The 27,546-nt window shown below is 63.5% G+C and overlaps 1 protein-coding gene across 4 annotated transcripts; it reads left to right on the top strand.

The window, feature by feature from the left end:
* Positions 1 to 123: 123 nt before the first annotated feature.
* MSI1 (musashi RNA binding protein 1) lies at positions 124 to 27,546 on the top strand. Of its 4 annotated transcripts, none has more exons than XM_055147372.1 (15): positions 126 to 419; positions 590 to 630; positions 1,187 to 1,268; positions 1,408 to 1,492; positions 4,766 to 4,807; positions 6,295 to 6,387; positions 9,742 to 9,790; positions 11,140 to 11,222; positions 11,973 to 12,090; positions 17,627 to 17,707; positions 19,185 to 19,241; positions 21,943 to 22,011; positions 23,538 to 23,692; positions 24,085 to 24,145; positions 25,681 to 27,546. In XM_055147372.1, the coding sequence occupies exons 1-14, from the start codon at positions 361 to 363 to the stop codon at positions 24,124 to 24,126; spliced, it is 1,056 nt and encodes a 351-aa protein (XP_055003347.1). In that variant the 5' UTR covers positions 126 to 360; the 3' UTR covers positions 24,127 to 24,145; positions 25,681 to 27,546. The 4 variants fall into 4 exon arrangements, with proteins under 4 accessions (XP_055003349.1, XP_055003347.1, XP_055003348.1 ...); XM_055147371.1 differs by having other exon boundaries at positions 129 to 419; positions 23,505 to 23,692; XM_055147374.1 differs by lacking the exon at positions 19,185 to 19,241 and having other exon boundaries at positions 124 to 419.

Raw genomic sequence — 27,546 nt, 5'->3', positions numbered from 1 at the left:
GGGGGCGCGGGGTGGGGGTGGGTGGGGTGGGGTGGGGTGGGGGTGCGGCCGCGCCCGGGCCCCGGCCCGCCGCGGGGTTCGGGGGTCTCGCCGGGCGGGAGCGGGGTCCGGGCGCCGGGGCGCGCGGGCGAGCGCGGGGCTTTATGCGCGCAGGGCGGCGGGGGGAGGAGCCGGCAGGTCGGCCCCCGGCGGGCCCTCCCCTCGGCCGTCCCCGCCCGCCCGCCCGAGCGGGGTCGGGGGAGGGGGCAGCATGGCCTGTCCGTCCGGCCCCCTTCGCCGCGCTCCTCATCTGCCCCGCGCCGAGCGCCGCCGCCGCCGCCGCCGCCGCCGCTCCGCTGCCCGCGCCGCCCGCGGCTCCCGATGGAGACTGACGCGCCCCAGCCCGGCCTCGCCTCCCCGGACTCGCCGCACGACCCCTGGTACGGCCCGGCCCGGCCCGGCCCGGCCCGCCCGGCCCGCGCGCGCCCCGGCCCCGCCAACATGGCCGATCCGGGTCGGGCCGGGCCTCCCCGGGGCCCGGGCCCGCGCCCCCCCGCGCCCCGGCGCCCGGCGCTCACGCGGGCCCTTTGTGTCTCTGCTCCTCCCGCAGCAAGATGTTCATCGGGGGACTCAGTTGGCAGACCACGCAGGGTGAGCGAGCCGCGCGCCCCCGCCGCGCCCCGCGGGGGCCCCCGGGACCCCCCGGCGCCCGCGCCCCGCGCCCCCCGCCCGGGCCCGCGCCCCGCTGACCCCGCGCGCCCCGCCCGGGGACCCCGGCGGCGCCCGGCGAGCGGCGCGGCGCGCCCGGCCCGGCGGGCGGAGCGCCGGGCGCCGGGGGGCGCCGGGCACCTCCGGGGGCGCGCCGGGCCCCCGGGACCCGCGGGCGGCCGCGCCAACTCCTCTCGCACCTGCGGCTCAAACTTTTGTGAGGCGCCTCCGGGAGCGGCGGGAACCCGGCCGGAGCCGGCCCCCCCCTGCCCGGCCCGCGCGGCCCGCGGCTGCCCGCGGGGGAGCCCGCGGCGGGCGCCCGGAGGCGGCGCCGGGCCCGGGGGCGGCCCGGGGCGGGGGGCGCCGGGGGCGGCGCGCGGGCCGCCGCCGGGCGCGGGGGCGGCCGGGCCGCGCGGGGGTCACCGGGGGCAGCGGCCCCGGGCCGGGGGGGAAGGGCGCGCGGCCCGCGCGGGTCCGAAGGCGGGGTGTGTGGTTGCAGAAGGGCTGCGCGAGTACTTCGGCCAGTTCGGGGAGGTGAAGGAGTGTCTGGTGATGCGGGACCCCCTGACCAAGAGATCCAGGTGAGCCCCCTCTCCCCCCCCTCTGCCTCCCGCGCCCGGCTCGCCCCCTCCCCTCCCCGCCCCGTCCCTCCGCCGCCGCCGCCGCCGCCGCCGCGCGCTGCCTCGTAACCATCTGCCTCTCCCTCCCCACGGCGCGCAGGGGTTTCGGCTTCGTCACTTTCCTGGACCAGGCGGGGGTGGATAAAGTGCTGGCGCAATCGCGGCACGAGCTGGACTCCAAAACAGTGAGTGGCCCCCGGGGCGCCGGGGGGCGTCCTGGGGGGAGCGGGGAGGCCGCGGGGGCGGAGGGAGGGTCGGGCCGCGGGAGCGCGGCGGCGGCCTGGAGGAGTTCTCGCCGGCGAAGGGCCGCCCGACGCGAAAACTTTTGTCAGGAGAGTTGAGGGCAGAGGGAGGAGAATATTCCTGGCCGCGCCGAGATGCTGCACCACCCCCTGCTCCCCCCCATCCTTCAGAGTTGGGGCCGTGTCCACCCCCCACCCCACCCCCTAAGTACTACTCTGGATGTCTTGGACAGGAGCCTGGGGTGGAGCTAGGTCCCTCCCCCAGCCCAAAGGGGGTGAGTCAGGCCCCCCACCCACCCACCGGTGACTTTTGTGAACTCTAACTGGGATCTGGTGTACCCACCCCACTCCCCTCCGCTCAGCATCCCTGAGACGCCCTCCCCCCGCCCCCACACACACCCAGGACTGCCATCCTCCCCTCTCCCCTCTGACTTTCTGCCCAGGTCCAGAAGCGTCTCGCTTTGTGTGCAAGGCGCAGACCTGCTGTGCCCCTGGCTTTGCCCCTGATTGATGAGAAGGGGACTAGCTTGCTGGGAAACGGCGCTTCTCAGGGCTACAGGCTGAGGGGAAGCTGCTGGCTTGGCATCATCCAAACTCCTGGAACACTTGGGCTTGCCCGGCCCCACCGCTCCCTGGGTCCACGGCCCTGCAGGGGGCGCTGGCCCCGACCCGGCCCCAGCCCCTGGGCAGAGGGAGAAGGGGGAAAGTCAGAGGAGGGGGTTACCCTGTGATGGGGTGACCCGCTTCCAGGACGCCCGGAACACTGGGCTCTCTCTCCACACTGCCCCCCTCTTCCCCCCCACCCCACCCCAGCCCTGGGCCTCCCAGCTTGGGTCAGTCCCTGGCTCCTGTTTACCTGCAACAATAGCTGGTTGTGCCCAAGAATTTGTTAAATTGCCGCCTGTCCCCAGCTCCTGTTATCTCTGCCCAGTGGCTCCCACTCCCGGTTTGCGGTAATGAGCGAATGAGGCCAGGCCTCAACTTTTGCCCAGCTCTGACTGAGTGACCCAGCCTGGGAATGAAGAGACAGTGGCCTATTGTTTTTGGTGATTATCTGCCATCAGGCTGCCTGTTCTACCATCCCCTGTCCTCAACAGTGCAGTGCCGCGGCCAGGAAGCAGAGATTCAGGGCCGGTGGGGCCGGGCGGGGGGGGGGGGCGAGGGGGGCGTGATACGGGGGGGCACAGCAGATGGATAAGGGGAACAGAGAGAAAGAAGAGGCAGGCCGGGAGCTGGGTCTCCTTCTGAGGTTTGGGGACTGGCAAGGGGCAAAAGGACTTGCTTTGTGTTGGGAGTTCCCGGGCCTGGCGCAGGGGGGCCGGGAGGGAGGTTTATGGTGGGGAGTCTATTTTGGGTTCTGACTTTCACCTTTTATTTACTTGTTGGGCTTCATGCATGCTGCCAGCTGTGAGTCAGTGGAGGTGGGGCGTGCGTGGTCTGTGGGCCACGGCGTGGGTACCATCTGCCCAGGAGGGTGTGTGCAGGGCACCGTGCGGTGTGTTCTGGGAAAATCGTGAGGAGGATGTCAGGGAGAGGGGAGACGTTGCCCCGAACCTCGGGGAACAGGGCGAGCGGGGAGCTCTGATTTTTCTGGAGACCCCGGGGAGATGGGTTCACTCCTGACGTGTGAACTCAGGAGGCCCGTCCGTGGGCAGGTTCCCGCCGGGAGGGCGGTGGCAGACTGCTCCGGGCCACTCGGGCGGAGGACGCCGGAGCCAGTTGCTTAGAACGAGGCTGAGTTTCGAACGGAAGGAACTTTGGGAAAAGATAGATTCTTCCCCGTGATTGGCTGGGGAACTTCCGAGTGAAAGGCCAGCGGGCGGGTGGCCAGAAGCTGGCGTGACCGGGCCTCGGACCTCCAGATCTAGGACAGGGGCTCCGGCTTTGCCTGTCGTCAGCATGGGGACAGCCCTGGGGTCCCCACATGCGCCTTTGGCTCTGCCACGCTGGGTGTTCCCCGCCAAGGGCAAAGGTGACCCGCTGGTCCTTGCACCTGTGTTTGTGCAATGCCTTTCATAAAGGGCTGCTCGTGCCCACGTGATCGGTCTGAGTCCCCACAGCTGCCCCTGGGAGGAGTGGGTGTGGCTGTCCCCACTTTGCAGATGAGGGAACTGAGGCTCAGGCGAGGGCCTGGAACAGTAGTGCGGCGGGTAAAGGCACTTGCCTGGCCTGGGCTGACCTAGTTTCACCCCCACCCCATACCCCTTTAAGGACCCCTGAGGTTGCCAGGAGTGAGCCCTGAGCATCCTCATCCCCAAACACAAACAAAACGCAAGCAGGGGGTCAAGTGAGTGATTGAAGCCGCAGGGGCCCAAAGTTGCTGAGTCCGTGCCGCCCGCTGTGTCCTGGGGCGGCTCCAAGGCCTTGCTCTGCCCTTCCCCTGGCCCGGCAGCTCGGTGGAGAGCTGGTTGCTTATGGCATCAGGGGGCAGAAGTTTGTCTGCTCCTTTGCTTTCTTTTCTTTTTTGCCTTTTTTCTTGTTTTTGGAGGGGGGTGGGCCCCACCCGGCGATGCCCAGGGGTTCCTCCTACCTCTGCTCTCAGGAATTACTCCTGGGCGGTGCTCAGGGAGCCGTGTGGGATGCCGGGGATTGAACCTGGGTTGGCCCCACAAGGCAAGTGCCCTCCCCGCTGTCCTGTGGCTCTGGTCCTGCTCCTGGGGTTCCTGAGCCCTGGTATCAAAGCCTTTTTCCAGGCAGAGGGTGTGGTCCGCAAGGTGTTTGAGGTGGGTAGTCTGCGCGCTCAGCTGGGCAGGGGGCGGGGCGGGGGTCCCGGGACCTGGTGCGTGAGGGCTCAGACTGGGCTCCCATCTTCCTGGTTCTTGGCTGGGCGCGGGACCCCACTCCAAGTGGTGTTTGAAGTCCCAGCTCCAAGAATCCACAGACGACCCCGTGAGGTGGAGTTTAGGTACTGAACTTGCAGAGACCCTGCGGGTTCCGAGAGGTGGAGAAACCCACCCCAGGGCTCACAGCCGGGAAGCTGCTTAAGGGGGAGGGGGCTTCAAACCCAGTTCAAACCCAATGGCTTTTTCTCAGGCACCTCCGTGCTTAACCAGGACCCTTTGCTGTTCACTTCTGGGGACAGTGGCTGTCACCTCCATGTCACCCCTGGCCTTGGATCAGAGAGAGCCTCAGGTGTAAGGGCTGTGCATCCCCCCGGCCCCCCACCCGTTTGAAGTGGGCTAACCCAGGCCTCTTCTCCCCTCCCGTTTTTTGCAGATTGATCCCAAGGTGGCCTTTCCTCGGCGAGCACAGCCTAAGGTGGGTGTCTCTGCGTCCTGTCACTGTGGGCCCCAACCTTCCCATCATGCCTTTCTGTGAAGAGGCTACTGGACCCTCCGGGTGCTTCTGGGATGTGTGTTGTGTGTGTTGTGTGTGTGTGGGGGGGGCTGTGGGGTGGTCCTTGATGTCCTCGCTCCGCTGTTCGGAGACACCGTGTCTTTCCGCTGGCTGTGCTCTGGGGAGCAAGCGAGGGGCTGCCATTGCTGGGAGAAGGCAGCACCCGTCTTTAATGGCCCTGAGGCATCACCGCCTGTGTCTGTGCCCAGGGACAAGCCGAGCCCGCCGCCGGAGAGCGCAGGGACCCCCTCTCCCGAGAGCCTGCCTTCCTCTGGGGAGTGGAGGCTTGGGTTCGCGGAGGAGGGTGGGAAGTTTTTGCCTGTTGTGTTTCAACTTGTGTAGCTGGCCGCCCTCCCAAAGTCTTGTTCCCCTGATGCTCAGGCGAGTGTGTGTGTGTGTGTGTGTGTGTGTGTGTGTGTAAGTGATTATTTCTGGACAGTTGAGCCTGCAAAGTTTTGGGTGTGGGGCCATGGCTAAAGATTCTGTTGCAGACCCTAGGCCAGTTATCCGGGTCTTTGTGGAAGCGGCCAAGTTCAAGGGGACGGTAGAAGGAGCCAGGCCCACCCCTGCCCAACCTCCGAGCTGGGTCACTTCTCATGTGTCCTAGGCCGCGGTTCCTCTCCAGGGCTCCCTGTTGGCAGAGGAGCTGCTGGGCATGAAGTCTTGGAGCCCGATTTTGCACCCAGCTCCTGCCACACGGGGGGGGGGGGCAGGGGGGAGGGAGGGGAGACGTTTCAGCAGACAGGAAGGGACATCTCGAGCAGGGTCCAGCAGAGGGCCTGAAAGCAATTACGGAGCAGGTATTCGAAGGAAGCCGCACCAGGGAGCACATGGTCGGAATTGGGTTAATTCCATTAAGCAGTTTGGTGACAGAAGGTGCTTTAGTGTTAGGATGGGGCTGGGAATTGCCGTGGATTAGCCATGCGCTCCTGGGGTAATTAGGACCATGTGTTCGTCCTAAAACAGGACGGGGGCCACGGGGCTGCCAGAGGTGGAGTTGGGAGGAGGCGGATGGAGAAAATGTCGACGACATTGAGTCCAGGGGGGTCCAGGGATGGGCTGGGCCTCCCCCAGGGGAGGTCTGGTGGGGTCTCGGAAGCCTGCAGGCCTGGGGCTCCTCCGCCTGCCCCCCACCTTCCTGGGGTGGATCTTTCCGGAAGGGCTTTTCCCATCCCAGACCTCAGGGAGGGAGGCAGGAGGGCGCGCGCTTCCGCCAGCCAGGATGTGGGGCGCACAGCTGCCCATGGCAGGGCTCTAGGCGGGGGTCCCGGGGGGGGGGGGAGCCTTCCGAGTCGCCGGGGCCACCGAGAGCTTGGCAGCTGGCCCTTGGCAGGAGGGCTGGAGCCCCCGCTGGCGGCAGTAGGCCACCCGCCTCTCATGCCCACCTTCTCCTTCCCTCTCCCCGACAGATGGTGACTCGGACGAAGAAGATCTTCGTGGGGGGGCTGTCCGTGAACACCACAGTGGACGACGTGAAGCAGTATTTCGAGCAGTTCGGAAAGGTGGGTGAGGACGGGGCCCCGGCCAGCCAGCCGGGGCCTGTGGCCCGGATCCGATCGGGAGCGGGGGATGGGGGCAGGGAGGGCGCCCAGCAGGTCATTCCAGTTCCTGCAGAAGGTGGAAGGGGAGCCGGGGCCTTCTGTGGGTGAGGCCCAGCCAGCCTCCGGCCCAGCTCCCTGTAGCTCCCTGTGTCTCCGACCCTGGCCACCTCCCCAGGGAGCCCAGCCACGCTGGCCCTGGTGTCACCCTTCCCCTGGTGTTTTTCTCTTGCTTATCTTCCCTCTCCCGGAGGGAGGCCTCCTGCTCCCGCAGCCAGTTCAATCCAGTCCCCTGGGCCTCCCGGGAGTTTGCACCTGCTCAGGCCACGGGGGCCGTTGCGCCTTTCCCCCTGCTCCTTCCTAGTGGGGATGATAAGGAGGCAATAAATGGGACTCGCCGGCCCGCGCAGGTGGGAGCTGGGTGTGTGCGAGGTGGGTGCCCCGTCCCCTCACTGAGAGCAAGCGCCCTGAGTTCCCCACAGGGTGCCAGGGTGCGAGAGTGCAGACACTGATTGACTATGGAAGAGGTGGGTCGGGGAGGGAGCTGGGGGGGGGTCCCCAGAAAGGGGAGCGGTTTGGGACCATGGAGAGAGGCCCAGGAGGGACATCGTGGAAGCCCGGGTGGGAGGGGAGGCAGGGGGCAGGGGGCAGGGGGCGCCGGGCTTGGCGCCTCCGGCTGTTCCCCGACACTGGCCTGGGGCCGGGTCCCCGGGCAGGCAGAGGACAGAGGGACAGATGGACAGGCAGAGCCCAGAGGTGGCTTGCGCCGCGGGGCTGGAGACTGGGTGCGTGTGCAGGGCCCGTGGGTGGGTGGGTGGGAGGCCCCCCGGGGCCCGGCCCGGGGCGCGGGGACGCGGGCAGGTCGGCGGCCGGCCCCGAGGGAAGGGCGCTCCTGGGAAGCGCGCAGGCCCCGCTCGGCTCCGGCGGGGTGTCTTTGTGTCTGAGCGCCGAGCATTAGAGCTCGCACTAATCTGATCCAGCAGCTGTGATTGGAGGCCGCCTGCCCCCGGGGCCGGCGTTGCCATGGCAACCGGGCCCCAGGAGAAGCCGTCAGCGGCCGCGTCTTTTGTTCGGGCCTAAATCGGCGTTGGCATGTGAAACCGGCCCGGGGAGGCCAGGGGGAGCCGGAGAATAGGCTGCCAGGGAGCGAGGGGGACAGCCGGGAATGCCAAGGGCCCCGCGGCGGGGGTGGGGGTGGGGACCCCCGCCCCGATGGAGGGGCCGCAGCCGCCGAGGGGGAACAATGGTCAGCCGCCATGGCTGCCACTCAGGCTTAGCGGCCACCGAACTTGGCGGCTCCCACTGGTCAGCGGGGGCCCCGGCCGCCTCCCCTCCCCCGCGCCCGCGGCCCCCTGCCCCCCGGGTTCCCATGGAGACCAAAGCCTATTAAGGACACTGGGCCCGGAGCCTCCCTCCCTCCCCTCGGCTGGCCCCAGGAGGGGACACCGGTGGGGGTCCCCTGGACCCCCTCGCGCCCCTTTCCTTGCAGCGGCGCCCTGGCCTCAACCCCACCCCAGCCCCACCAGGGGGGTCTGTCCAATGGAGGCCCAGGGCCAGTGACATTGGAGGGGGGGTGAAGACAGGAGGGCCGTCCCCACCCCCCACCCCTGTTGGGGCTGAATTAGTTTGTGGGTCAGGCAGGAACTTGAAACTGGAGCAGTAGGAAGGAGGGCGTGGCTTTCCTCCAACCATCCGTCCATCCATCCGTCCATCCATCCATCCATCCATCCATCCATTCATTCATTCAGCCCTCAGTGGCAGGGCAGGGTGCTGGATGGAGCAGCTCAGTCCTCACAGGCGCAGGCCTGGCACTGACCTCCCAGAGCAGCCAGGGCCAGCAGCACGGCGCTGCTGGCCTTCCCCGTGCGGCCACCGTGCCCCCAAGTGACCTGTAGGCAAACCCTGCCCCCGTCAAGGTCGTAGCAGTAGCAGCTGGTCAGCTCCCGGGACACAGACACGGCCTCTGTGCACGAGGAGCCCACCTGACAGCCGGAGCCCAGTCAGACGGGCCGGAAGTGCCTTGGCCTGGCCTGGCAGGCGCAGCCAGCAAGCAGGGCCCGCAGCTCCGGGGCTGTCTGTCTGTCCTGCGCTGAGCTGGTGTCCGGATCACTCTCCGCGTCTGTCTTTCCCACTTTCCGACTCCATCTCTTAAGCGCGGAGAGCGGGATGGAGGGCGGAGGCCCTGGATCGGAGGGTCTCGCTTGTTCAGATGAGGGTGCTCTCTGCTCCAGCGAGGCTGATGTCATTGCCCCCCCCCCCGCAGAGTCCCCAGGGATGGGGTGGGGGGGGTCCTGCTGTCTGCTGTCTCCAGGAGGTACATCAGAGACCTGACCTGCAGCTTGAGCTGTCGGAGCCCCAGTTCAGGGCAGGAGGGTCCTGTGAGGAGGAAGGAGAGTTTAGCATCCCCCCCCCCCCTGCCGCCCCTGACACAGGAAGTTTTCCTTCTGCCCTTGGGTGTCTGACCGTGTGAGGGGGGGAGGCCAGGAGCCGGGGTGTGGGGGGGACCAGGCACCAGAGGCGCTCGGGTCTGCCACCCGGGGTGCCCCCGGACCTCGGCTCACCCCCATGAGACAGCTGCCAGGGCTGAAGGCCAGAGGGGTGAGGAGGCAGTGGCAGATGGGGCCTCGGGAGGGAGCACAGGGGGGAAGCACAGCTCTGGTCCCTGGGGGGGTTAATGGGGGGGTGCCACAGGGAGCAGCAGGAAGAGAAGGCTGGGCCCAAGGGGGTTACCGGAGTGGGCAAGGTAGAACCTTCCTTTTCCTCTGGCCCGCTCCCCTCCCCCCCTGTCAGTGGGAGGCAAACAGCCCAGGCCCTGAACTCGACTTGCTTTAATTACAGCCTCTAGCAAGAGGAAACCTCAATTAGAGGGGCAGCTTTGTACCCGAGAGGGAGAGGGGGGCGTCTGGCAGGAGCTGTCCTCCTGGCCTCTTGCTCAGAGGGATTTGCTCCTGGCCTGCCCCCCACCAGCACCCACCCTGCACCCCCTCCTCCCAGGTTGGTCCCGCTGAGCCCATTTCCTGGTCTCCATACACCGAGGCTCCCAGCCAGCACTGGGCAGGGGGTGATGGGACGCAGGCAGGTCCCGGGAGCTGGCTCCGTGCAGACCGGCCGCTGGAGGGTCCAGCAAGGGCGGGGGGCCGGCATTGGACAGTGGTCCCCTGCCTAGCCCAGGGAGTTGGGGTGCAGATAAAGCCGGCGCGCGTGCGCACGCGGTGCCGGTCGGGCTGGGCTGGGCTGGACAGGCTGCCGGACCTCGCTCCTGGCCGGGGCTGGCAGCTCCTGCCGTCTGGGGGGTCTCCACGGCAGCCTCTGTTTCAGGTGGATGACGCCATGCTGATGTTCGACAAAACCACCAACCGGCACCGAGGTGAGCGGGGCGCCCTCCCCCACCGGGCCCGGGGCCTGTGGTCAGCCAGGGGCCCTGCAGGTCACGGCTGCCCTTTCATCTCGCCTCCCGACATCCTATCCCGAGGATCTGCCTCCTCTCTCGGGCCCGGCCTTACAGAAGGCTTTTGTCCCCCGGCTTCCTGTGCGAGACACTTGCCCAATTGCAGACAGCCCACCCCCGCCGCAGCCCTGCCTGCCCGGCTCCAGTGTCCGTGGGGCTTACCTCGTCCCCGTTCCCCCCAGAAGCAGAGCCGGAGTCAGGCTGCCCTGCGGTCAGGGCGACTGCACAGCCCGCGGCCACCGCACCCCTCGCCCCGGGACCTGCCGGCCTCTGGGCCAGCATCTTCCTCCCGAGGGACTCCCCTGCCCTCTGAGGTGTCCCAGTCTAGCCCTTGGCCTGTCCCAGGTTGGGGGGAGGGTGTACCCCAGGGGAAAGTCTTCAAACTCTGGGCTATTATTTTTGCTTTTTGGGTCACACCTGGTGATGCACAGGGGTCACTCCTGGCTCTGCACTCAGGAATTACCCCTGGCGGTGCTCAGGGGACCCTATGGGATGCTGGGAATCGGACCCGGGTCGGCCGCGTGCAAGGCAAACGCCCTCCCCGCTGTGCTATTGCCCCAGCCCTGCTCTGGGCTTTTTAACCTTCGGGGCATAGGGTATGTGGTGTGTAGGGTGTGTGGTGTGTGTGTGTGTGTGTGTGCATGAAGGGTCTAAATAATTACATGTCTGAGTATCAGGGTAGCTGTGTATGGGCAGAGGCCTTTGTGGGAAGTCTAATTTATGAATATTTAGGGACGTGTGCACTTCCTCTTGTGTATATGTGTGTCTGGGCTTCGATGTGTGCATCTTTGCGTAAGTCTGAATAATTGTGTGTGTGTGTGTCTGTGTATTATTTTTTCCTCTTTAAAAAGCATCAGAGCAGAGAAAAGGCCCAAGGAGGGGGTTTTCTTCACAGTGCTGCCTTCTTTGTGTTATAATGTTGTATATTCATTTGTTTATTGGTTTGGGGGCCACACCTGACTCTGCTCGGGCTGACCCCTGGCTCTGCGCTGAGGGATCACTCCTGGCGGGCTACGTGTGAGGCCAGCGCCGTCCCCGCTGCACTGTGGCTCTGCCTTAATGCTTTGGGGTGACCTTCAGCCGTCACTTCCCTTGCTCTCTTCGCTGTGACATTCGGGACTGGAACCTCTGTCTGGGGGGGTGGAGCGGGGGCGGCGGCTGTGGGCAGAGCCTCTCCTGAGCTCCCTGGTGCTGCCCGGCCCGACGCAGAGCTGGAGTTGGTTCTGACCCGGTCCTGACCATGCTGTTCCACCTTGACCGCCCTCCAGGGTTCGGGTTCGTCACGTTTGAGAGCGAGGACATCGTGGAGAAAGTGTGCGAAATCCACTTCCACGAGATCAACAACAAAATGGTGAGCTGGGAGCATGCGGGGACAGCGGGGATAGGTGAGAATCCAGCAGGCACGAGAAAACCCAAGCCACCCTCCCCCCGTCCTCCCGCCCACCTGACTCTGCCATGGAGCGTCAGAACAAACGACTCCCAGGCATCGGACAGTGAGGTTTCCTCCTGCCACCCCTCCACCCTGCCTCAGTTTTCTCATCTTCAAAGGGGAGTGACAATAGCGTCCTCATCACAAGGGTCGGGTTAAACAGTCGATGAACAATTGCACGCACGGCGCCTCACATGTCGTGGGCGTTTTATTGGCAGTCACCTGCTATTTAATACCCAGGCCTGGGGCCGGAGCCATAGGACAGCAGAGAGGGCGTTGGCCTTGCAGGCGGCCGACCTGGATTCAATCCCCCTGCATCCCACGTGGTCCCCTGAGCCTGGCCAGGAGTGATCCCTGACTCAGGGCCAGGAGTGAGCCCTGAGCACTGCCAACTGTGGCCCCCGAACACACAAAAAAACCTCCAGGGGCTGGAGTGATTGCACAGCGGGAAGGGCGTTTGCCTTGCATGCGGCCGACCCGGGTTCGATTCCCAGCATCCCATAGGGTCCCCCGAGCACCGCCAGGGGTAATTCCTGAGTGCATGAGCCAGGAGTAACCCTTGTGTGTTGCCGGGTGTGACCCAAAAAGAGAAAAAAAAAAATCCCCAGGCCTACAGGGAACGGGGTGGGGTGATGAGCAGTGGCTGCGGACTGACCCCCAGTTGTGTTGCAGGTGGAATGTAAGAAAGCGCAGCCCAAAGAGGTGATGTCTCCGACGGGCTCCGCCCGGGGCAGGTCACGAGTCATGCCCTACGGAATGGACGCCTTCATGCTGGGCATCGGCATGCTGGGTATGTGCTCGGGCCCGCCCCTGTGGCTTCTTCCTGCTCAGGACTGAGCCTCCCCGCTGGCCAGCCTCATGCCCTCTGTGCCCGGCCCTCCCGCCCGGGAGTGGGGGGCCTGCGAGCTCAGACCGTCCCAAACTGGGGGGGCGCTGCCCTCTGGTGGCGGCTAGGAGAACAGGCCTGATCCGCACCAACCAACCCACCCACCCACCCGTCGGGCTTCCCTCTAGAGCGCGTCCATCTGTCTGTCCATCTGGGAAAACAGTTGCCAAGCCACTGTACCTGTCAGTCTGGAGGCCAGGCGTGGCAGGGCCGAGAAGGGGCAGCGTACGTAAGCAGGTGAACGGTGGACGGTGCCGGCTCACACCTTAGGCACTCTCACCCGGACACCGAGAAACGGGAGAAGCAGCTTAAAGCGGAGCCTGGGGGCCGAGTGGTAGCTGAGGAGGGGAGAGAAGGGAAAGGGAGAGGGGTGAGGAAGAGCTAGCAGTGTGGCCGTGGAGAGCCCGCCAGGCCGGCTGCTGCGTGTTTGCACCCCGCGTAGGCAGTGAGCTGCCTCCCCATCGGGCGGGGGACCGGGGCACACAGCAGTGTACCCCTCGGGGGAGCAGTCGGAGACTCTGGGGACCTGAAGGGGGCGGAGATTGAAGCAGGAGGCACCTTGCAGGAGGTGAAGGCCGCGGAGAGCCCAGAAGTCACCGTTGCCTGGGGCCCTGGACCCAGGCCCAGAAATCTGAGCTGGTTCCCCACAGGCTCCAGTCTCCCTGGAGAGACAAGGCGTCCAGAAAGAGGACAGGGATAGGGAGCGGGCATGGGGCCTGGCCAGGGGGAGCGGGAGCGAGCGCCCCCTGCAGCTGGACCAGGCTCTTTCCTCAGAGGCTGGAGAGAGGGTTCAGCCTCCAGAGTTGCTGCCTTGCACCCAGCCCACCTCAGCACCCCCTGTGGCCCCCAGAGCCTGCCCGGAGGGTCCCTAAGCACAGAACCAGGAGGGAGTGCCTGAGGGATGGTACAGCGGGTAAGGCGCTGGCCTTGAGTGCATCCACTATGGGCCCCTGAGCACCGCCGGGAGTGACTCCTGAGTACCAAGCCAGGAGTGACTCCTGAGCACTGCCAGGTGTGGCCAGAAGATTCAAAACAAACAAACATCAGCAACAGCAATGAAAACCCACCCAAATAGGCAGGGGCTTTTCTTGAGGTTTCTCTCTCTTTTTTTTTTTTTTTCTTTTGCTTTTTGGGTCACACCCAGTGATGCTCAGAGGTTATTCCTGATTTTGCTCTCAGGAATTATTCCTGGTGGTGCTCAGGAGACCATATGGGATGCTGGGAATCGAACCTGGGTCGGCCACGTGCAAGGCAAGCGCCCTACCCCCCGATGTGCTGTCACTCCAGCCCCTTGAGGTTTTTCTCTTAAACGTTAATTTGAAATTTTCAGAAGATCTGGAAACAGCAGGAGGGAGGCGCCAGTTCAGGACTAGGGCACCGGCCTTCGTGTGCCAGGCCCTGGGTCTGCTCCCTGGCAGAGCGAAAACAGGAAGATCTGAAAATGTGTAACAGTGCCAGGACACCCGTGCGTCTCTCCCCAGAGGCCCCTAGGGTTAATTTAATACTCTGCCCCATTTTGCTTTATCGTTTCTCTCACGTGTATGTGTGCGTGTGTGTGTGTGTGTGTGTGTGTATGTGTGTGTGTGTGTATGGTATGTGTAGATGCACATATGTGCATCTACACATACACATTTGTGATGTCTTTGACTAACTTGAGAGCAACTAACATACTTTGGCTCTTTACCCAAAATCCATCAATGTCCATTCCCTGCGATTAGGAATATTCTTTTTCATTCTTTTTTGAGGGGGGCAGGCTGGGGAGACTTGGGCTGTCCCCAGCAGTGCTCAGGGTCACTCCTGGCTCTTGGCTCATGAGTCACGGCTGGTGGTTCTGGGGGGACCGGATGTGGTTCAGACCCAGGTTGGTCGTGGACGAGTCAAGCATCCTACCTGAGGCATGATCCCTCCCGCCCCAGGTTATTCTTTTTTTGGGGGGGGGGTCACACCCAGCAATGCTCAGGGGTCACTCCTGGCTCTGCACTCAGGAATTACCCCTGGTGGTGCTCCGGGGACCATATGGGATGCTGGGGATCGAACCCGGGTTGGCCGCGTGCAAGGCAAACGCCCTACCCGCTGTGCTATCGCTCCAGCCCCCCCACCCCACCCCGGTTATTCTTTTGATTGTCTGCTTTACTACTTGGGGACGATCCTGGTGGTGCTTGAGCTACACCCGGCCCTGTGCCCAGTCAGGGCGTGTCCTAGCCGTGCAGCGCATACACTCGGCCTGTCAGGCGTTCTCTCTGGCCCCTGAGACTGAGGATATCCTTAACGTAACCACAGTATTGTTATCGACATCATAAATGAGAATCAGCGTGACACTTGAGCTTAACTATTTCTCATTGTGTGTGTGCGTGTGTGTGTGTGTGTGTGTGTGTGTGTGTTGCCAAGGATCGGCCCCAGGGACTCTCACACACGCAGTGCTAATGCTCAACTCCTGAGCCACATCCCCAGCCCCGCTCCAATACTGTTCTTGGCAGCGTATTTTTGCCCTCCAGACACAGTCTAGGTAGGACTCAGCTCTTGTCTTTAGTTGTCGCATCTCATTTGGTCTGGAACACGGAGAACAATTTCTCTTGCCGGCGGCTCATTTAACAAGCACAAGCTAGGCGCCCGAGAGAGAGAGGGTTCAGGGGGCCGGGGGCAGGCGTGCCGGGGGAGCCCAGCACCGCATCGCCCCCTGAGCACCACCCTTGTTGGTATAGTTCTGGCCCGGGTGTTGCTGCCTGGCACCCCATACCCACTCACTAAAAAGGTGGGACGAGAGCAGGGCCAGGGAGGGAGCTTGAAGTGGGGGAGCACTTTTTTGCGTGCAGGAGCCCTGGGCCGAGTCCCTCTCGCCACACCGACTGTTGCCAGGGGTTGCCTCTGAGCCCCCAAACCCAAATAATAAAATGAGATTAAAAGGGAAGTTAGGGGCTGGAGTGATAGCACATCGGGGAGGGCGTTTGCCTTGCACGCAGCTGACCCGGGTTCGATTCCCAGCATCCCATAGGGTCCTCTGAGCACCACCAGGGGTGATTCCTGAGTGCAGAGCCAGGAGTAACCCCTGTGCATCGCCAGGTGTGACCCAAAAAGCAAATAAATAAATAAAATAAATAAATAAATAAAAGGGAAGTTAACGTGGCACATAGAACAACTGGGGATGTGGTGTTTGAAGGGGGGGATGCCCGGCTCACCCTGGGCTCCCGGGAGGAGAAGACGAAGGAGGAGAGAAATCTCGGGGAGAAGAGGCAGACAAGATGCGGTAGGGGGCAGGGAGGGCAGGTGCAGGCGTGCTCTGAGGGGGTGGTCTGCTGATGCCCCCAGACCAGAGAGTCAGCAGCAGTGGGAGCAGGAGCCCCGAACCACAATGGCCAAACTTAAAACCGTGCCTTGGGGGCCGGAGCGATAGCACAGGAGGGAGGGCGTTTGCCTTCCACACGGCCTATCTGGGTTCGAGCCCCGACACCCCCTATGGTCCCCCGAGCACCACCAGGAGTGACCCCTGAGCATCGATGCCTGTGAAGGGGACAGTCTGCGGGGGTGGGGGTGTAGGGGTGGGTGGGCGCCTGGGGGCCCGGGCTGGGGGAGGAAGACACTGGTGGTAGGTTGGCGCTGCAGCACGGTCTGTCCAAAGCTAGGAACGGCTTTGCAAATCATGGAGGCTTAATTTATCTTATGGGGGGCCACACCCAGCAGTGCTCAGGGTCTCCCCGGGCTCTGCACTCAGGAATCACTGCTGGCAGACTCGGGGGAACCTAGGGGTGCCGGGGATCGCACCCGGGTCGGTTGCATGTAAGGCAAGTGCCTTCTTTGCTGTATTGTCTCTCCAACCTCTACATTTTTCTTTTCTTTTTGGGGCCACTCCCAGCGATGCTCAGGGGTTCCTCCTGGCCCTGTGCTCAGGGGTTACTCCTGACCGTGCTTGGGGGACCCTACGGGATGCCGGGGGTTGAACCCGGGTCAGCCACGTGCAAAGCAAATGCCCTATCTACTATACTCTCTCTCCGGCCCCTCTAAAATTTCTCTTTAAGGGGCCGGAGCGATAGCACAGCGGGTAGGGCGTTTGCCTTGCACGCGGCCGACCCGGGTTCGATCCCCGGCATCCCATATGGTCCCCCAAGCACCGCCAGGAGTAATTTCTGAGTGCAGAGCCAGGAGTAACCCTGAGCATCGCTGGGTGTGACCCAAAAAGAAAAAAAAAAAAAATTTCTTTTTAAAAGGTAAAAAAACCTGGGGAGGGCATTTGCCTTGCATGTAACCCACCCAAGTTTGATCCCTGGCATCCATAGGGTCCCCCAAGCACTGCCAGGAGTGATTCCTGAGGCAGAGCCAGGAGCAACCCCTGAGCATCGCTGGATGTGACCCAAAAAGAAAAAAAAAGACCTGGGGAGATAATGGGTTAATGGTAGCACCTCTGCCCAGCATGTGCTGAGTTTTGTCACAGGCTGTGTGTCTCTTCAGCCCCAGCACAACTGGGTTTGGCCCAAGTGGCCCCAAGCACCATGAGGCCTGAGCACCAGACCCCCGTCCTGTTGCTCCGGCCCGAATAGACTGATAAGAAACTCTCAGCCCGAGAGATGGCACAGCAGGAGGGCGCTGGCCTTACACATGACCAACCCAGGTTTGATCCCCAGCATCCCATATGGTCCCCTGAGCCTGCCAGGTGTGATCCCTGAGCACAGAGCCAGGAGTAACCTCTGAGCATCGCTGAATGTAGCCCAAAAATAAAAACAAAAATGAATCTCTCGAGGGCTGGAGAGGTAGGGTACTTGCCTTTCGGCCAACCCAGGTTCAATCCCCAGCACCTCTTGTGGTCTCCTGATCCAGGAGTGATCTCTGCTTTTTTTTTTTTTTTTTTTTTTTGGCTTTTTGCGTCACACCTGGCGATGCACAGGGGTTACTCCTGGCTCTGCACTCATATGGTCCCCTGAGATCCTGGCGGTGCTCAGGGGACCATATGGAATGCTGGGAATAGAACCCGGGTTGGCTGCATGCAAGGCAAATGCCCTACCCGCTGTGCTATCGCTCCAGCCCTCAGGAGTGATCTCTGAATAAGCCAGGTGTAAGCTCAGGTCATCCCTGTCTATGACACTCCACTCCCCAAAAAGTGCCATGGGGCTGGAGCGATAGCACAGCGGGGAGGACGTTTGCCTTGCACGCGGCCGACCCGGGTTCGGTCCCCAGAATCCCATATGGTCCCCAGGAGTAATTAATTCCTGAGTGCAAAAGCCAGGAGTAACCCCTGAGCATCGCCAGGTGTGACCCAAAAAGCAAAAAAATAAAAAGAAAATGCCATCGATTTGGCATGGGGCTTACTTAGCCTGCAAGAATATTGGGGTGACTGTTATTCATTATTGGCTATGGGGGCAGGGGGAAACTCATGGCCTAGACCCTTCCCACGGAGCTGGGTCTGAGCCCGAGATGTGACCTCTGACCCTCACCCCCCTCGTCACCTCAGGTTACCCTGGTTTCCAAGCCACAACCTACGCCAGCCGGAGTTACACGGGCCTCGCTCCTGGCTACACCTACCAGTTCCCCGGTAAGTCCTTGCCAGCGCGTGCCCGCTTCCCGGGGGGGTGTCGGCGGGTGCATGGCGGGGCCCTGCCTGCTGGCGGCCTGGAAGGAAGGGCATGTCTGAGGAAGCGCGCCTCTCCCGCCCCAGCCTCTCCCCCTGCCCCCCCTCCTCCTGGCCAGGGGCTCCCTTGGGCTCTGCATGGTGCCCACCACCCCCCAGGCCCGTCTCTGCCTCCCCTTCCCCTTCTCTCCCCGCCCCACTCTGGGGTTGCCACTTTCACCCACAAGGGCACCGGGCTTGCGGGGAGGCCTTCCCTGTGACCCCTGCTGGGGTCTCGCCGGGATGGACACAGGAGACCCCAGGCAGGGCCAGGCCGAGCGCCGTGAGCGCCCTAGAAACCCTGGAGAAGCACCGCCCGGCCCACCTTCATTTGTAATTCTGAGTAAAAATAACAGCGGGCCCAAAAATAAGCGGCCGAAAGCCCAGCAGAATTCCAGACTGTCCCACGAGGACTTTTCAGTGTTGTTTCCCTTGAACTCTCAAATATCATTGTTTTTCCAGGGGCTTTATCCGCCACCCCCCTCTCGTTTAAAAGTGCCCTAAGGGGCTGGAGAGATAGCACAGCGGGTAGGGTGTTTGCCTTGCACGCGGCCGACCCGAGTTCGAATCCCAGCATCCCATATGGTCCCCTGAGCACCGCCAGGAGTAATTCCTGAGTGCAGAGCCAGGAGTAACCCCTGTGCATCGCCAGGTGTGACCCAAAAAGCAAAAAAAAAAAAAAAAGTGCCCTAAGCGCTTTCTCCCTCACCTCCTGGGCTGCTTCCCCCCTTTTATAGGGAAGCGAGGGCAGAGCTTGTGGGGACCCACACCCAGAGCTTGGAAGCCTGTCGTGGTCTCACTCGCCATCCCTCGCTATCCATGCCTCCCCTCCTCGTTCCCCAGAGAAACACAGAAGCAAGGATTCTGGGGGGCTGGAGCGATAGCACAGCGGGTAGGGCGTTTGCCTTGCATGCGGCCAACCCGGGTTCGAATCCCAGCATCCCATATGGTCCCCTGAGCACCGCCAGGGGTAATTCCTGAGTGCATGAGCCAGGAATGACCCCTGTGCATTGCCGGGTGTGACCCAAAAAGGAAAAAAAAAAAAAAAAGCAAGGGATTCTGGGACATGGTTTGGGGATAGCCCCAAAGCTTTGAAGACCCCCCTCGGGAGTGCTAAGTCCAGCATTAGCCTGTGCCCAGGGTCCAGGTGGCAACTCTGCCCCCATTTCCTCTTTCCCTGTCTCTGCCTGTCTTCTTCCCCACACCCTCCTCTGCCTGCTGGGACTGTGCTCTCCCTGCCCCCTTCCCCCCATCCCCGGCTCTTGGGTCCTGTGCATGGCCTGTCCCCCCCAGCGTCCCTCCCCCTGCCCCGCCCCAGTGTCCCTGTGGGTGCATCGTCCGCCCTGGGCCATGCCCAAGTCTCCCCCTGCATCTTCCTAAGCTGTTTTACGTTTCATTTTAGAATTCCGTGTAGAGCGGACCCCTCTCCCGAGCGCCCCCGTCCTCCCCGAGCTTACAGGTCAGTGGCTCGGATCTCGTGCACCCTGCAGGCCTCCTGGGGAGAGAGAAGGACCCAGGGAACCTTCCCAGGGAAACCTAGAGGGTCCCCGTTCTCCTGCCCGCCAGCCCAGGGGGCAGGTGGCCTGGCAGAGGGTAGCGAGGTCCCCCGCGTCCACTGAGCCCGCATTCACCCAGCACCTCCTGGGAGCCCCAGGCCCACATACCCTCGGAGCCAGTGGCGTACAGGCCGGGGTCTCTGCCGTAGAGCTGGGGGGCGCCTGGCAGTCAGGACCCCGTATTCCTTCTCCCGTGCCAGCCCACCGTGCTGGGTGGAAGGCAGACCCAGGGCGTCCGGGTGCCCCCTTCCAAGACCTGCCAGCACCCCGGCTGTGGCGCTGGAGTGGATCTTTGAAATATTTCCGAACGCTGGCAGCAGATTCCCAGTTTGGAAAGGGCTGTGCCTAGTCGGGGCCTCTGGAGAATGGCTACGCGCCCTCTGGATGGCCCTCGGCCCCTCCTGGGCAGGTGGGGTGATGGTGCCCGGCTGTCCGAGGTGGGGCCTCACGGGGGCCCGGCCAGCCGGGCTAGGAGCTGGGGGTGTGGGTGAGTCCCGGGTGGAGGGGGGGGTCTGTGTGTGCAGGGGAGGGGCCCCGCAGGTCCCCGCGCCCCGCCTGCTTCTCTCCCACCCGCCCCGGACCTCCCTCTCCCTGGCCGTGTGTGGAGGACTGAGTGTGGATGTGGCTGTAGATGAGATCTTCCTTCCAAGGGGTGCTCAGGAGTCCCCCCAAACGGGGACGTGCAAGCGGGACCTGGGCGGTAAAGGAAGGGGGGCGTGATAGAGAGGCCTGGTGGGAGAGGATAAAGGCTGTTTCTGGAACAGGGGTGGGGGGGTGACCAGCTGTGGGATGAGGGGGTGGCTGAAGGTGATTTCCACCCCACCTGGGAACTCTGTGTGGGGCTGAGGTGCTGGCTCCAGGGACACAGGCCCTGCGTGCAGAAGGCCCGAATTTGTTCCCTGCACCCCGTGGGCCCCTGAGCACAGCACTAGGAGTGCCCCTGAGCACTGGCCCAGGGTGTTCGGAGCAGGGGGCTCCGAACTGGCACGAGCGAGCCCAGAGGAGCAGCCTGAGACACTCACGGGGCCGGGGCTCTGCAGGCCCTGGGCGAGGGCAGGAGGGTCTAGCGGGACGGGCGCTTGCCCTGTATGCGGCCGACCCGGCTTCAGGCCCCAGCACCCATAGGGTCCCCCGAGCCCTGCCAGGAGTAATTACTAAGCACCGCCAGGAGGAAGGCTGGGCACAGGCGGCTATGGCCCCCGCTAAGGCCACACAGCCGTCACCCACACAGAGAAGGCTCCATCTCCCCTCGCTGAGGCCACCCGGTCCCCTTCGCACCGCGCCACCCTCCGCCTTCCTGTGGCGCTGCCCCCTCGGGGACGCTCGCATTTACAGCTTATGTCCTCGCTCAAGTGCTTCTCCCTCCGTGAGAACAGGAGCTCCGGGGACGGGGACACAGGGCCAGGCCCCTCGTTCACAGCAGGATAAATAAATACTCAGCGAAAAGCGCGGGACACCCCCGGGGCTGCAGAAAGCAGGAGCGTCTTGCAGAGCCCAGCCCCCAGGAGCTGCTCAGTCTCGCCCTGCCCGATCCCCTGCCGGCGTCTGCGGGCATGCTCTTCCCTCCGTTTATTTCATTTTTTTTGTTTATTTGTTTTTGGGTCACACCCCACAATGCACAGGGGTTACTCCTGGCTCATGCACTCAGGAATTACTCCTGGTGGTGCTCAGGGGACCATACGGGATGCTGAGAATCGAACCCCGGTCAGCTGCGTGCAAGGCAAACGCCCTCCCCGCTGTGCTATCACTCCAGCCCCTTCCCTCCATTTTAAATTTAGTTTTATTTATTTATTGTGTGTGTGTGGGCTGGAGTGATAGCACAGATAACACAGTGAGAGCACCCTGCCCGGTGATCGTAGGCGTGGCGGGCCCTGGTGTTCTTGGGGGCAGGTGCTCACTGTCAGCTGAGAAGTCAGAGGCCCCAGGGCTGGGCCGCACAGTAGGGGGCGCTCACCTCCCAGCTCCGGGCTCAGCCCCCAGTGCTCTTCAGTGGAGTCCCATGTTCTGCGTCTGCTGAGTGCAGGGCCCGGAGCACTTGAGGGCAGGAGCAGACATTTCTGGCTGGTGGGGAGGGGGACGCGGAGTGCAGCCGGGGCTCCTCGTGTGCAGGCTTTGAGGGTCTGCTCTCGGGGGAGGGGGAGTGAGGGGCGCAGGCCGGGGTGTGAGGCCTCGGGCAGACCCCGTGGGGAGCTCCTGCTCAGGACTGCCCCTCGGAGGCCCCCCCCAGACATGCCAGCGTTTTTGCACCCCCGCAACTGCGTGATCGACTCCTCCCATACGGTGGGGGGCCTTGGGGCAGAGTCACCCCCCAGTGCTCCAGGATTCGTGGTCTGCTTGGTTGCAGCCCATTGGGGTCTCAGGCTGACCCCTCTAAACGCCCCCCGGCTCTGCGTGAGTTTCGGGTTGTTCAAGGGGGTCCCCTGCATCCGGGGGAGAAACTGAGGCTGGCCCCGTGGTGGGGATTCCATCCTCCCTCCTTCCTTTCTCCGTCCTGGCTCAGAAGGGCCCAGACGGCCTCCGGGGGCGGGGGGTGCTGGCTGGGGGGGCACCCCCTCCCGCCTGCGCCCCTCGCCCCTGCTCTGAGCGCCCACCCTTTCCTTACAGCCATTCCTCTCACTGCGTACGGACCCATGGCGGCAGCGGCGGCCGCGGCGGCCGTGGTTCGGGGGACAGGTGAGGCCTCCCCGGGGGGCACGGGGTCCAAAGCCTGGAGCGGGGTCAGCCAGGCACCTCTTTTTATCATTTTATTTTGTTTTGTTTGGGTCTTACTCGTGGCTCTGTGCTCAGGGGCCTGTCCCGGTGGGCTCAGGGGACCAGGGTGGGGTGGGCTGGGGCTCCCGTCTCGTGGTCGTGGTCAGCCGCACGCGGGGCTCGAACCCTGCCTCGAGGCTGTTCACCACTCTAGCCTCGGGCCCTTTTTCTTTTTTGCTTTTTGGGTCACACCCGGCGATGCACAGGGGTTACTCCTGGTTCATGCACTCAGGAATTACTTCTAGTGGTGCTTGAGGGACCCTATGGGATGCTGGGAATCGAACCCGGATCAGCCGAGTGCAAGGCAAACGCCCTCCCCGCTATGCTATAGCTCCAGCCCCTCTCTTTTTCTTTCTTTCTTTTTTTTTTTTTTTGGCTTTTTTGGGTCATACCTGGCAATGCACAGGGGCCACTCCTGGCTCTGCACTCAGGAATTACCCCTGGCGGTGCTCAGGGGACCATATGGGATGCTGGGAATCGAACCCGGGTCGGCCGCGTGCAAGGCAAACGCCCTACCCGCTGTGCTATCACTCCAGCCCCTTAGAGGGGTTCTCTTACTCTCCGGGAGTTTCTGTTGTTTGTTTGGCTTTGGCTTGGGGGTCACACCTGGCGGTGCCCAGGGCTCACTCCCGGCCCTGCACTCAGGAGTTACTCCTGGCGGAGACCAGGGGACCATACATGGTGCCAGGGACAGGCCCCGGTGGGCCGAGTGCCAGAGAAGCCCCCCGCCCGCTGTGCTGAGTTTTACCCCAGCACCTGTTCCATGCCAGACCCTGTACCCCCACCTGTTGGCCCCCGCCCAGGCTGGCGTGGCCCCTGGCCCACAGAGGACGTGCCACTGGGGCACTGGCCCGTTTCTCTGTAGATATGAAACTGGCCCGAAACCTGAGGGTTTGTGGGTCAGTTTCCAGAGATGCTCGCCGCAGGGGGGTGGGAGAGGTGGGCTTCCAGGAGGAAGCACTTGTTGGCTTCTGGGCTGAAGGGGACCAACATGTGCCAAGACTCAGAGCCCAGAGGCTGGAGCGATAGCACAGCGGGGAGGGCGTTTGCCTTGCATGTGGCCGACCCGGGTTCGGTTCCCAGCATCCCATATGGTCCCCGGAGCACCGCCAGGGGTAATTCCTGAGTGCAGAGCCAGGAGTAACCCCTGAGCATCGCCGGGTGTGACCCAAAAAACCAAACAGAAGACTCCGAGGCCAGCTGGCGGGGGTGGCGGGGAGGAAGGGGGGGTGTGCGGGCCACTGAGGTAACGGGGTAGAGCCCAGTGGGAGGAACTCACTCAGCTGCCACCAAGCGAGAGGCTGGAGGGACTCAGGGGGGCTCGCGGGGAGGCTGTGGGGGGCCCGGGCGCGGGATGGCAGGGGTGGGCCGCCGTGGGCACCGGGGCTATGACCTTCTTCTTTCTGGGTTGCCAGGCTCTCACCCCTGGACGATGGCTCCCCCTCCAGGTTCGACTCCCAGCCGCACGGGGGGTTTCCTGGGTACCACCAGCCCCGGCCCCATGGCCGAGCTCTATGGGGCCGCCAACCAGGACTCGGGGCTCAGCAGCTACATCAGCGCTGCCAGCCCCGCCCCCAGCACTGGCTTCGGCCACAGTCTCGGGGTAAGTGCCGGGCCCTGCCCGCCTCCCCGGGCCCCCTGCTTGTGTCTCGGGAGGTGGCAGAGGGGCAAGGGATGTCACCGGGGGCCGCAGGGGCCCCCATGGGGTTGCTCGTTCACTCGGGGGGGGGGTGGGAGGGGTGCCAGGCACTCGGGAGCGGGGATCGTCACCGCGACTCTCCCGGCCTCGCCCCTGCGTGGAGGCTGGCTCTGGGCTGCCTGGATCCTGACCAGCCTGTTGGCTAATATGCCAGTTTCCAGGCGTGCTCCAGAGACTCTCGCAAGGGGCGGGGGCGGCTGTGAGACGGGCGGTGAAGGGAGGGCTGGAGACCCCCCCCCCAGCCCACCGCTGGGTCTCCCCTGGCAAATTCAGGAGTCCGATTCTTTCCTTTCCAGGGCCCCTTGATTGCCACAGCTTTCACCAATGGCTACCACTGAAGGCGGCAGGAGGCAGGAGGTGAGAGGCGGGGGGGGGGGGTGGCCTGGGCTGGTTCTGGACACCCCCTCCGGGTCGCAGATCCCCTCCCCCACCTTCACGAGCCACCATCCAGTGGGGGCCGCAGACATTCCTGCTGGCAGTGGCCGGTGGTCACGAGGCTCCTCTTAGCCCGCCCGTGCCTCTGCTGGGGCTCCACCCCCCTCGCCCCATACACTGGGCAAAGGTGGGCTGAAGGGCACTGCCGCCACCGCCGGGCCCTGCCAAGGCCGCGGGCGAGCCTCCGGGCCAGACTTCCGGAGCGCAGACCCGGTGTTTATCCAGATTGTAGGCATTTGCCTCTGGCTGGGCCATCCCTCTCCTGGGCACTGATTTGGGAAAATACCTTGGGGGGTGGGGGGGGCGGGGGGGGGCAGGGACGGCCCTGCCCCTGCACCACACAGTGACGGGAAATCCAGCACCAGGGCAGTGGGGTCGGCCTCGCACCCTGCCCAGGCCCCTTCTGGTGCCCCCCACGCTCCCCCCCAGCAGCAGCCTGCTGCCGCCACACGGGCACGTGGGGGCTGGATCAAGGCGTGCGCAACCCTGAGGGAACTGGCCCCCCTTACTGACCACACCCGGACGCCCCCGGGGCTCACGCACCGGGACAGCCAGGCTTGCTTGGTGTCTATTCCTTCCAACACGACAGTGAGCACCTGCCATGGAGCAGGAGGAGGCTCTAGGGAGGAGCCATGTAGAAGACAGGCAAGGCCCCCTCTACACACACACACACACACACACCAGGCCTCTCCCCCCCCACATACACACACACACACACACACACACACACACACGCACGCACGCACACACACACACACACACCCCAGGCCTCTCGCCCCCCCACATACGCACACACACACACCCCAGGCCTCTCGCCACCCCCACCCCCCCACACACAGGCAAGGCCCCTCTCCCCTAATATACACACAGACACACTAGGCGTCTGGGAGGGAAGGCCCACACACACACACATATATATACATACAGAGGCAAGGCCTCTTCACACACACACACACACACACATACACACACACAGGCAAGGCCTCTTTCCACACACACACACACACACACACACATACACACCCCAGGCCTCTCGCCCCCCCCACATACACACACACACACATACACACCCCAGGCCTCTCGCCCCCCCACACACACACCCCAGGCCTCTCGCAACCCCCCCACACACATACACAGGCAAGGCCCCTCTCCCCTAATATACACACAGACACAGACACACAAGGCCTCTGGGAGGGAAGGCCCACACACACATATACACACACACAGAGACAAGGCCTCTTCACACACACACACACACACACACACACACACACACAGGCCAGAGTTCCCTGTTGGGTCCGAGGCTATGGCGTTGGATTCCAGAAGTCGCTTCTGAGAAGGGGCCAGTGTTTGGGGGCCGAGAGGGCCGGGAGAGCCCTGAGGGTTGATGTGAGCTGGGGGGGTCCTGGAGGGATCCGGGGGGCAGGACGACCCACCCGCCGCGCCCTGTGTTCCAGCGCCCCAGCCTGCAGCTGACTGAGGACCCAGCGAGCCAGCGAGGGGGCCGGTCAGCTCAGCCGCAGCGCCGCGGACCGCGACTGCCTGCCCCCCACTCCCCGGGCCGGCCCGGCCCCGCCACCCCTGGACATCTCCTGGCTCCTACTAACCCTCCTCTCGCCTCCCCTCCCCTGCCCTCCTGGCCCCCCGCCCGGCCCGCTTTTATTTATTTTGGATTAGCTGGTAGCCCTCACCCCTGCCCTCGACCCCCCCGGGCCTCCCCTCTGGGGCCGGCGCCCCTCCCGCCCCGTCGCACCGCCCCGGGCCCACCCCAGGAGGCCTCTGTACCTGTGCATAGCTAGAGTGAGGCGAGGGGCTGCTCCGGGCCGAGGCCCACCCTGTTTTCTGGCTTCCCCTCCTTTTCTCTTTCCTTGGTTGGTTTCTTTTTTTTTGGTTTTTTTTTTTTTTTTTTTTAAAGAAACCTTGGTTTTCGTTGTTTTGTTCTGAACTATTTCTAGGTTTGTGAATGTGAAGCCCCAGGCCGCAGGGGGGCCAGGGGCCCGGTGCCCCCCACCAGCCGAGAACAAATGTCTGTGGGTGTGGGCCCCTGGCCTCCTGCTCTGGCCTTGGAGAGGAGGACAGGGCTGCGGAGGCCAGGCCGAGGCCCTGAGGCCCTGGGACATCCCGTCCGTCCGTCCGTCCGTCCTGTATCATATGTAAATACTGTGAGGTGAAGCCCCCAGCCTCTTGAAGACCTCTCGGGAGTGAGGACTGGCCGGTTCCTCCCCCGCCGGCAAAGGTCCCCCTCCCACACACAAGTTTCTGCCCCCTCCTCAGACACCGTTACTGTAAGCTTGCAGGCCTCTCCGTGGCCGCGGCAGGCCCCAATCTCTCAGGCCGCAGGGGTCAAGGCCTTGGGCCTAGTCACGCCCCCCCCCCAGAACCCCAGAAGCTTGGGGGTGAGAGGCGAGGGAAGGGAAGGTCTCCCCCTGCCCAGTGCTGGACAGGAAGGAACTCTCCAGAGGCCGCCCCGGGCCTCCACCGTTTCTGCTCTGAGCCCTCCACCCCCACCCGGCGGTGGCGGTGGGGGTGGGAGGGGGGCACTTTGGAAAGGGGCGGACCCCAGGGGGAAGCGAAGGGCTTCTCAGGGAACCCCCACATTCTCTCACTGCAGTTTCCCACAGCTCGATGGTCCCGCAGCCAGAGCCCACTGGCAGCCCCCAAGGCCCCTGGAAAGGAAAAAAAATCGAGACTCAGGCCGACTCTTCAGGGGCTGGGGGGGCCCCCCCCACCCCGGGCACTGCGCCCCCCCCTCTCCCCCACGCCCGGCGCCCCCTGTGTCTCTTCCCCCGTCACGCGCCCTGTCATCCCCTCAAGCCCCTGTGGAGAGTTAACTGTGTGAGGTGCTCGCCCTCCTAGCCCCGAGAACACAAAGCAATAATCTTTGTTACTGAGATGCGCGGCTATTTGTGGTTTTTGTTTTTTGGTTGTTTTTTTTTTTTCTTTCCGGTTTTTGTTTTTTGTTTTTTGTTTTTTTTGGGGGGGGTTTGTTTTTAATGTTTCCTAATAAAAGAAGAGCTGCATTTTATTGGTTTTTATTTTTAATTTTCTACACGTTTGAGCTGAGTCACTTGAGAGACTGAGCTTCCCTTTTCTCTCCCTCCCCAGACCCCCCGCCCCCCCCGTCCCCGCCCCCCTCTGGGCCCACCCCGTGGGGCTCAGGGCCCTAGAATTCCGTTTTCTGATTTGTTTGGGGAATTCTGTAAAAAGATGTTACATGGTGTTTCGAAGCCAGCAAGTTACCACCCTCCGGTGTCTCTTCTCTCCACATCTGTAACTTCTTTTTCCAGGTTTTATTTTCAGTTTTAAATTCCTAATAAATTATT

This window comes from Sorex araneus, chromosome 9 (genome assembly GCF_027595985.1).
Source record: "Sorex araneus isolate mSorAra2 chromosome 9, mSorAra2.pri, whole genome shotgun sequence".
In the NCBI taxonomy this organism is placed as follows: Eukaryota; Metazoa; Chordata; class Mammalia; order Eulipotyphla; family Soricidae; genus Sorex; species Sorex araneus.
This window is presented reverse-complemented; position numbering and strand designations above follow the sequence as displayed.

What these genes read in the sequence shown, in the direction of transcription:
- MSI1 (XM_055147371.1), top strand. Translation starts at nt 361, where the DNA reads ATGGAGACTGACGCGCCCCAGCCCGGCCTCGCCTCCCCGGACTCGCCG. An exon ending in GCTGGGCATCGGCATGCTGG is followed by an intron (nt 12,091 to 17,626) that starts GTATGTGCTCGG and finishes TCGTCACCTCAG; the next exon opens with GTTACCCTGGTTTCCAAGCC. An exon ending in GCTTCGGCCACAGTCTCGGG is followed by an intron (nt 23,693 to 24,084) that starts GTAAGTGCCGGG and finishes TTTCCTTTCCAG; the next exon opens with GGCCCCTTGATTGCCACAGC.